The sequence below is a fragment of the Panthera tigris genome, chromosome D3, assembly GCF_018350195.1.
Source record: "Panthera tigris isolate Pti1 chromosome D3, P.tigris_Pti1_mat1.1, whole genome shotgun sequence".
Taxonomy (NCBI): Eukaryota; Metazoa; Chordata; class Mammalia; order Carnivora; family Felidae; genus Panthera; species Panthera tigris.
In genome coordinates, this window is record NC_056671.1 from 21,054,393 (window position 1) to 21,064,660 (window position 10,268).

The 10,268-nt window shown below is 47.4% G+C and overlaps 1 gene segment (V, D, J or C); it reads right to left on the bottom strand.

Annotated features, from left to right (window-relative positions):
- Positions 1 to 5,538: 5,538 nt before the first annotated feature.
- Positions 5,539 to 6,378, bottom strand: LOC102949523. The segment is given in 2 exon segments: positions 5,539 to 6,099; positions 6,221 to 6,378. Coding segments are annotated over 2 exon segments (450 nt in total).
- Positions 6,379 to 10,268: the final 3,890 nt, after the last annotated feature.

Genomic DNA, 10,268 nt, shown 5'->3' on the forward strand with positions numbered 1-10,268 from the left:
CTGCCCCGGGCCTCTCTTATCCCCTGTGCACAGGCCTCAGACAAGAGGAGCTGCTCATGCAAATGGGACCCACCCCTGCCTCTTCTCCATGTGCACACACAGGGTCTGTGGCCCTTGGACACGGAGACTTCCTGATGCACTGGGTTCCCCCTGGGTGGGCCTGGAGGCAGCAGCTGTGGGGACCACACACAGGCCAAAGTCCAGGGGTTCCACCAGGCCCTGACTGGACACACCTGCCCTGTCCCCACAGGAAACAAGGGAGCCCTGACCTGGGGCCTCCTGTCAGTGCAGGGCTGGCAGCTGGATCTCCCGTCCTGCAGAAACCCTTAGACATGATCACACAGCAGCCCCTGCTGCTTTCCGGTCAAACGTCTCATTCTTTTCACTTTCTCGTTCTTTCCCACTGCTCCCAATGTTCTCCTTTACCTGCTTCCCTCATGTCTGTGCTTCCACCACGTGAAAACCACCCTTCAGAGAAGGATGGAGGTGCAGCCCTGGTGCACTCTCCCTGAACCAGGTTCTTCCTTGGGCTGGGCTATCGAGGGAGGGACAGGAGCAATCTTGACCCAGGACAGTCTAGGAATCCCGGTGGAACTGATGACAAGATGCAGGGAACAGAGAGCAGGGGATCTGCCCCCACAGGAGGCTCCTAGGGGGCAGGCTGACTCTGGGTGATGAGTGTGAACAGGAACTTGCTGAGCAGTCACAACCTTCACTGAGGAGGACACATAGATTATGGAAATCTGTGCCTTTCTGGAGCATGGCAGAAAGGACTCCACAAACTCTGATGAGGCTGCTGAGGGTATGGGGACTGAGCAGGGCCCGGGAGTCCAGTAGGACCACTGCGGGGCCATCCTGCAACCTGCCATCCCTGTGCTGGGAGTCTTTTCATTCCAGCTGGGCTTCTCCTGGTCAGTGCTGCTCATTAGAGATTTAGTTCTGCAGGAAGTTCTAAGACAGATTTTGGGGCAAGGAGAAGTAGAAGGTAACCCCGGGGGATGGTTGGGGGAAGATGACAGCAGAGAAAACAGGAAGGGTGAAATGGGTTGTGTCCCCAAGTGGGACAGAGGGAGGTAACTGAATGGACCCCATGCTGTGGGAGAGGGAGTGATGGTCCAGAGAGTTAGGTGGCTAGAGGGTGATGCCCACAGAGACAGGAATACCCTGACTGACACAGGGGAAGTCAGGTGGGAGAGCAGATGGAGGGCAGGTGGTGGGTCTGTTGTCCCCGTGTCAAACTGAGACCACGGTGTGACATGTTGAGAGGCATGGAAACATCACAGACAACCAGGGCTGCAGCGACGCCTTCTGTCCCCCATAGGAAGGATGTGGGTGTTACAGTATTTGCCTGACTGACGGCTTGGCCTGCATAACTTATTCAGTTGGTCTCCATCAGCAGATTAGTGAATGACAACATGGCTCTTAATGTCATTTGAATAAGCATCTCACAGGGAGCAGGTTGCTGAGGTTGCTGCCTCTGACCATTTGTTGATATACTTAGGTGCTGAACCCCCTCCCCTTCATTATATGTGCAGATGTGGAAAGGAAGCCCAGTCTTGGGGGTCACACTGGTGAGATGGACACACACTGGGAGAGATGGGATGGGCACATCGGGATGAACCACTGCACAGCAGAATCAGGCTAGGGAGCCTCCCTTCCCATGGTGGTGTTGACCATCCTCCCCCTCGCTTGCTCCCCTGCTGCTCAGGGCTGAGACATTCTGAGCCCTGGTTGCACTTCTCCATAGATTGAGATCACTGTGGAATGCCACTACCCGGAGACAGCATACAGTGCTAATCTGCCTCATCCTCAAGCTGGCCCCTGTGATGGTGAGGACGGCTTTGTTCCTGGAGATGGACCTGGAGAAGTGATCAAGGACCCGAGACAGGTGATTGTTTATGGTAGATAAGGGGTGGGCACCCCTGCCTGGAGTCTGTTGTTACCAGCCAGGGAAGTTACTGATAGATACTGACCCAGAGCTAGTCACAGGTGAGTGTCACCATGCCTCCTGCAGACACTGACTGTGATGGCTCTTGGATAACCACAGTATGAGAATTGGTTCCTAAAACCAAAAGGAGGCACATGTGTTATTATGAGAGGCAAAGGTCACCCTGAAACCTTGATTTTATGTGCCCTCCAAGAAAGCAGTCTCTTCCCCTGACCTGAGCCATAAGCAAGGAACCTGAGAAGAAACACCATCCAGGCCATGGTGGGGATCCTCACAGGTCTTGCCTCCTCAGGTTCTTGGGTTGGATTGGGGTCTCCTCTGGGCCTTTTCATGCCTGCAGACCTTAGTGGAAGAGAGGTGCTTCATGCAAATTAACTTCCTCTCTTTTACTGCCCCTTGGTCACCCTGATGTCCCCTGGGGAGACCTTGAAAGAGGCATATACTGGGACTACACAGACTCAATGAATGCAGGGAGCCTGGGACACTGAGTGACAGGGTGACATCTTGCCCCAAGTCATCTCCTCCATGTCCCCGGTGGCCTCAGTCCCAAGTTTCTTCCCTGGAAAGGCAGACTGAGGGCATGCATCTGCTTCTCACATCCTGCCCATGCTTCTAGTTCATTCCACATGTACCCTATCCCTGGGAATATTTTCTGCCCTCCCCAGTGAAATGGCCTCTTGTCTCTTTGGAGAAACTTAGTGGTCAGTCCTCCAGGAGTGAGTCCACTGGAAATTTCAAAGCCCGCACTGAGTATGAACAAACAGGGTCTCTTCTGACTCAGTCCTAGTCCCTGTCTCCTGATAGCCACGGGGCAGAAGACCAGAGGTGGGGAGTCTACACCAGAGGCACCCCAGGCTGTGGAAGTCACCCTCATTTGCTCTTGGAAGCCATCTATTATCTGAAGTAGCAACAATATAACTGCTGGTTTTGGGGGGAAGGTAATCATATCACCATTAAATTGTGAGATTTCTCCAAACATCAGGGAAAAAAAGAATCAGAAGGAAAATGGCACTGTCTGAAAACATTGTGTGACCATCCCGAGGCATTATAAAATACCCTTGCCTTGTGTAGTCGCTATGCAGCAGAAAGAACCAAAAGGGTGGCCGGGGAAATGGAAAAACATACAATTTCTGGAGTAATAGGTGAAAGAAAAGCCACAAAATTGGACTTCATCCCACTGTGGAATAAGAAAGTGATCCAATGCTCATTTCTGAATGGTTAGTAGATTGTTTCATGATACGTATACGGCCATTGCTTTCTTTGCCATCAACTGTGTTCAGAGACTTAACTCACATCAGACGTGAAGACTTATAGTAAATTCGGGGCACCTGGGTGTCTCAATCCATTAACCATCTGACTTTCGATTTCAGCTCAGGTCGTGATCGCACAGTTCCTGAGTTCAAGCCCTGCATCGGACTTTCTGCTATCAATGCCAAGCCTGCTTCTGTTCCTCTGTTTCCCTCTCTCTCTGCACCCCCTCAAAATTAATAAATGTCAAAAAAAGATTCATATTAAATCCAATTCTATTAGCCAAAATTATTCTTGAGACAGTGGTTAATGTGTAATTATATGCATCAGATTTCAAGATGAAGAAGAAGACCTAAAACTTAAGAGAAAAGTTATCAATTCACATCCGTCACTACAAAATGCTGAAGCACATGAGAAGTCACAGAATAATCTGAATCTTATCTGTGACTATTGCAGATAATGGAAGCTGTGTGTATTATGTATTTCATCCAGAATTCCTATATCCAATGTTTTCCACAACAAAAGTAATATTAAAATGTCATACTACCCAAAACAATATAGATTCAAGGCTTCCTATGAAAATTCCTATGATATTTTTCACAGAAATAGAAAAAAAAGTCCTGACTTTTGTATAGAGGCAGAAAAAGACCTAAAATTGCCCAAGCTATCTTGAGAAAGAAGAATAAATCTGGAGGCACAATACTCCCTGCTTAAATTTATAACAAAGTTCTAGGAATACAAACAGTATGAAACTGGCCTAGAAAGCCACACATAGATAGAAGCCACAGAATAAAAAGAGCAGAAGGTAATGCAAGTTCCCCTTGACCACCAGGGAGCAAGTACACTGAAAACAGGGCCTTTACAAGGTTCCTAGAGGAGAAGTGACATGGAATTTGGAGGGGATTCAGATAGGCATATGCATGAATCATACAGCAGGTGACCCAATCGAGATCATAAGGTTCTCACTGGTGTTCCTGACACATTCTGGGAGAGAAAGCTGGTATTCTTGGACACCTTGCAATGGGACACGTTGGTACGCATGCCATGGTGGTCAGCATGCATCCACATGGTCAATCTGGGGTCAAAAAAAAGGGCCAGCTCAACACTCTCTGACAACCCAGCCTAAAGACTTTCTCAGCCGTGTCAGGCCACATCTGCCAAGAGCCCCCATGGGAGCTGCCCTCTGCCCTCTGCTGCTTCCTGCATTGGCATGGGTTCCTGGGGCCTGGCTCCTCTGCCATTCCAGATTACCCATTCCCCTGTTGGGTGCTCGGGATGATGAAAAAGTTCTGCAAATGGACAGTTGTGGTGGTTACAAACATTGTGAGTATACTCAGTATCTGAATTGCACAATACAGAGTGATTAAAGTAATAAATCTTGTGTTTATTCTCATCACTATAAATTATCAGTTCAAAATCAAATTATATGTAAGAAGCTGTACTTATACAAATACCCTTCTTGTCCTGGTATGTGTTACCCTATTCTAATTCATCGTCATCAGTAAAACTTTACAGTAATTTTTAAAATTATTTTTCTTGTAAATTCCACATATAAATGAGATCATATAGCATTTGTCTTTCTCTGTAGGGCTTATTCCTCCTAGGGTAATATCTGGCAGGTTCATCCATGTTGTCACAGATGGAAGAACTTCCTTCGGGAAAGACACAGGGCTGGACTTCTTTGTGCACAGATAGGGGACATCCTGCCCTGTCGCCCCACAGCCTCCCTGCTGCTTGGATCACTGATGAGCCCTGATGTCACAGGAGAAGAGAGGAGGACAGAGTCAGGGCCTGGGAGTTCAGGAAACCAGCCACAGGGGTACCCAAAGTCCCTGATGGTGTCAGCTTTGGTAAATTCACATCTGTAGGATCTACTTCCCACCTTCCCAAGAGCAGACCCAGCATTTTGTAGCAATTAAGGAGCGCTGCATGTTACCTTCACAAGCACTACTGAGAGTTTTGCTGACACCTAAAGTTTCTCCCCTGGCTAATCACCCTACCCTGACATCACAATTTAAGGGGCAAGTAGCTAGCCTGGATGCCCAGCCAGCTCTGTGCCTGCTATTTCTTCTGTTCTGAGTCCTCCCTCGGCACCAATCTTATTTAGTACATCCTACCTGGAACACACAGCTATTCAGCCAGCTCTGAGCACAGGAACCTGGAGGGAAGGGAGCCTCTGCCCCAACCCCTGGGGGAACAGAGTCCACATTCTGGAGGACTGTCCACCTGATGCGATGGTCCAGACTCTGATCAGAAAACTAAGACAGTGGATGTGCCTTTGTAAAGAGAAAAAGGGCCAGCTCAACACTCTCTGAGTTTTACACTTTAACCACCAGACAAAATGTCGGCATTGTCATGGGTTTCTTTGATGCCTGTTTGTTTGTTGGCTTGTTTGTTTTCCTGACAGTACAAAGAAGTTGAGTTGGACACTGGGAGGAGGAAGGGTATTGTGACCTAGAAGCTACTTCCAAAGACAGTCAGTGTGCATTCAAGTTATTTTCAACTGGAAGAGGTCAGAGTGCAGGGATGTGAGCAGGCTGAGATATTTGTCCCACTTCCCCATGTGTCTGTGTCACTGTGACCAGCACTACTGTGCCCGATTGCACAGTAATAGTCAGCCTCGTCCTCAGGCTGCAGCCCAGAGATGAGCAGAAGCCCAGAATTGGCCGAGGCATCTTTGGATCCGGAGAAGCGGCTGGGGACCCCAGGTCCCAACTGTGTACTGGAGTCTGAGTAGTAGTACAGGAGATACCGGGGAGGGCTCCCTGGATTCTGTTGGTACCAGTATATGTAGTAGCCTCCAACATTGATGTCCCTGCTCAGGGTGCAGGTGAGTCTGGCTGTGGCTCCCAGAGATGCAGAGAGGGAGGCTGGCTGAGTCACAACAGGCTGGGACTGGGAACCTGCAAACACAGACACAGCAGAGGGAAGACAAGGGACAGGGTACATGAGATTAGGGAGCTGAGCCACAGGGATTTGACTCTGGCTGCGGGTCCACCCTGGTGCCCTGCATCCTGTCCCTACCTGTGCAGTGACAGAGGAGCACGAGGAAGACGGGGATCCAGGCCATGGTGACACACCCCCTTCTTAGGCCGAAGAGCTGGGGCTGGACTGCCCCTGGCCTGTCTTATCCCCTGTCCACAGGGTCACAGAGGAGGGGCTGCTCATGAAAATTAGACCCACACCCACCTCTTCTCCATGTGCACACACAGGGTCTGTGGCCCTTGGACACGGAGACTTCCTGATGCACTGCGTTCCCCCTGGGTGGGCCTGGAAGCAGCAGCTGTGGGGACCACACAACCCCAGGTCCAGGGACTCCTTCAGGTCCTGAGCGGACACACCTGCCCTGGCCCCACTGGAGGCAAGGGGCCCAGTCCTTGCTTTCTGTCAGGAGAGTACTGTCCAGCTGGATGCCCCTGTCCTGCAGAAACCCCCAGACACAGTGTCACAGTGCCCCCTGCTGGTCTCTGGGTGAACCTCTCCTTTCCCACCTCTGGCTTCCCTGATGCCTGTGTTTCCATAACCTGAGAATGACCCTCCTGGGAAAGAGATAGGTCCTGTTGTGCTGTCACTGATCAGGTTTCCCCTCTGAAGGGGGGGGGGCGCATCTAACGGGAGGGACACATGCAGTCCTGACCCAATGGAGCCTGTGAATCTTGGTATTGGCTCAGGTCATGATCTCAGAGTCTTGGGATCCAGACCCAAATTGGACTCTGCACTGAGCAGGGAGATGCTTGGGACTCTCTCTCCCTCCCTCTCTCTTTCTCTCTCTCTCTCTCTCTGCAACCCCCTCTCAGAGAGAAATAAATAGGGGCTCCTGGCTGGCTCAGTGGGTTAAGTGTCCGACTTTGGCTCAGATTATGACCTCACAGTTCCTGAGTTGGAGTCCTACCGAGGGCTCTGTGCTGACCACTCAAAGCCTAGAACCTGCTTCGGATTCTGTGTCTCCCGCTCTCTGCCTCTTCCTCACTCTGTATCTCAAAAATGAATAAAAGCTTAAAAAATTTGTAATAAAAAATGAAAATAAATGAACAAACTTTAAAAATCTAAATGTAGAAGAGAACGTTGTACTAGGATTTTGGAAAAGGAATCCGGAATGGAATTTGATAACGTGGTTAGTACTGGTTAAAATTCAGAACCTTCAAGTGAATAAGTGAATTTTAATGTCAAGATACATGGATGTAAAATTAAAATTGCTTTCACTTGTTTAAAAGGACTAAACGGTCTTGAACTCTTGGTCTGCTATTACCAAAAAATGGTAAACAAACAATTTTATTCACTTTTGACATTATCTGCCTAGAAAACAAGCACTGTGTTTAGCCAAAATATTTCCTATGCTTATCAGGACTTTGGTTCATTGAACAAAAGTTGTGTTTGTTTGTTTTTGTCTATTTTACAATTTGTATTAAATGATGCATTTGAAATAATGTCATTTAACAGAAAAATTGCCAGAATATAAAGAGCTCTCACATTCCCTCGACCAGATTGCCCAATTAACGTGTTTCCACATTTGCTCTCCCCCCCACCATCACATTACACACACTTGCACTCGTACATTCATTATCCTTTAGCAATATCATAATTTAAAATCAGGAACTGCTTTATAATTTGATCCAATCTTTAACCATCATTTTTGTTTGTTTCCATAGAAGTGCCTCCTAATACCTGATTTCTTGAAGCACAGGCCTTACTTGGAGAACGCACTCGCATCACCCCCTCCTGAAATGAGTTTAACTAAACTGGCCTGTTGTCGGGGGAGGTTCAAGAAACTGAGCAATCTACCAGCCCAACCTTTAACATGTGCAATCTCAGGGAAGTTTCAGATGAGGGAGGAAACTGGCCAGGAATAGGCTGCCCCAACATGGGTTTTGCCCCAAGATGGGTCATTTTGGCATGAGCATTATTTCAAGTTAAAAGCAAATAAAACTCAGCATATTTAGGAAAAGTTCTATACCTTCCCCCAAACTGCCCGCTTGTATCAGGAAGAGAACTATCAACTCGTGTTCCTCTTTACCTATGACATGTACGTCAATAGTAGAGTGGGTCCCTAAGTGGCTCATTTAGTTCAGTGGGCTACTCTTGATTCCAGATAAAGTCATGATCTTGCTGTTCATGAGATTGAGCCCCACAGTGGGCTCGGCACTGACAGTGTGGAGCCTGCTTGAGATTCTCTCTCTCTCCCTCTTTCTCTGTCCTCTCCTTCTCTCTCTCTCTCTCTTAAAATAAATAAATAAGCTTTTAAAACTTAATATAAATAAATAGATGATAGACAATAGACAGATGATAGATAGATTGATAGATAGGTTGATAGATAGATGATAGATGATAGATACATAGCTAGATAGATAGATAAGATAGAGAGATGCAGAGATAGAGAGATAGATGAGATGGATAGAAGAGATAGATAGATGAGATAGATAGATAGATATATAGATAGATAGATAGACAGATAGATAGAGGAGCAATCTATCTTTGTTTTCCCGACATCTCCTCTGGCCTTCCTGTGAAAAATGGTCTTTCTCCTCTTTGAACCTGAGACCCCTACCTCCTTTATTCATATAAGTGTCATGTTGCCTGTCTTTGGAATCTTCCGTGTCTTTGTGGATTCCCTTTATGTAGGCTATTAAATTTCATTTTCTCCAGCTAATTTGCCAAATGTAAATGTGATTCATATTCCAGCTAGAAGGACCCTGAAGAACTCAGGAAATACTCTCCCCCCCCACCAACAATAGGCCCACATGAAGTTTCATGAAGGGTCAGACAAGAGTAAGCAAACATGTGAATTCCTAGGACTCCTGATGTACAGTTCCCTATGTCAGGGGCTGATCCTATTTCCTGGAAACATGAGGTGGAAGTCCTCCTTCATCAGAGATAGGTTCCCACACTGTTCCAGCTGATGGAGCCCCCCCCACACACACACAGTTCCCAAGCCCCCTACCAGGTTCCCCTCCTTCAAATCCCTATCCTCAGTCCCTGCTTCTTCCAAGTCATGAGGACCCTGACTTTCATCCCCACTCAATCCCTTGTCCAGTACTCGTAGTCTGACTGGGACAGACTCCACAGCCCTTGCTGGGTCACAGCTTCATGCTCCCCTCCTGTCCCTTTATCATCTATGCGGAACTAGGATGTCATTACCAAACATCAGGTTCTGGGGTTCCCTGTTCACCCCTCCAATGCTCCAGCTCCACTGAACCGACCTCACCCCTCCTCATGCTGCTGGGACATAGCTTTCCTTCAAGACATGTTTAACTTCTGTGTCCTCTCTTCCCCCAGACACTGTCAGCTCCCTGAGCATGGGGACCCTTCCTGTCATGTCCAGATGTGTCCCACATCCTAGACTCAGGTGTAACATATATTAGGTGTTCAGAAAGTGGTATGGATGCACAATATCTGGACAGTGCTCTACCCTCAATTAGACATAGGTGGACGCTGTGTCTCTGGTTCTATCCTGATCTGTCACAGACACTGTCTTCAGGGCAGCCTGCGCCCGGCACCCTGGTATCTCTCCTTAATATGAGAAAATCCTACAATGTTTCCCCACCAGGAATAGGATTGAGGGGGCTGAATTTAAGAGAATGTGGGTGATTTTGTAGCCAAACTTTCCTGAGATTGGTCTCAAACCACAGTTTATCTTTTTTATTTATTTTCGTGATTTTGGCTTTATTTAATTTTTTAAATTTTTTTCATTTGAATTTTAGGTAGTTAAGATACAATGCAATATTAGTTTCAGGAGTAGAACTCATTGATTTCATCACTTACATACAACACCCAGTGCTCATCACAAGTGCCCTCCTTAATACCCATCACACATCTAGCCCATCTCCTACCTACTTCCCTCTGTCAGCTCCTACTTTGTTCTCTATCATTGAGAGGTTGGTTTCCCTCTCTTCTATTCACCCCCTTCCCCATATGTCCATCTGTTTTGTTTCTTAAATTCCACATACGAGTGAAATCATGCAGTATTTTTCTTTCCCTGATTCACTTATTTCACTCAGCATGAAACATTCTAGCTCCATCCATGTCATTGCAAATGACAAGATTTCATTTTTTTTGATGGATGAGTAATATTCCT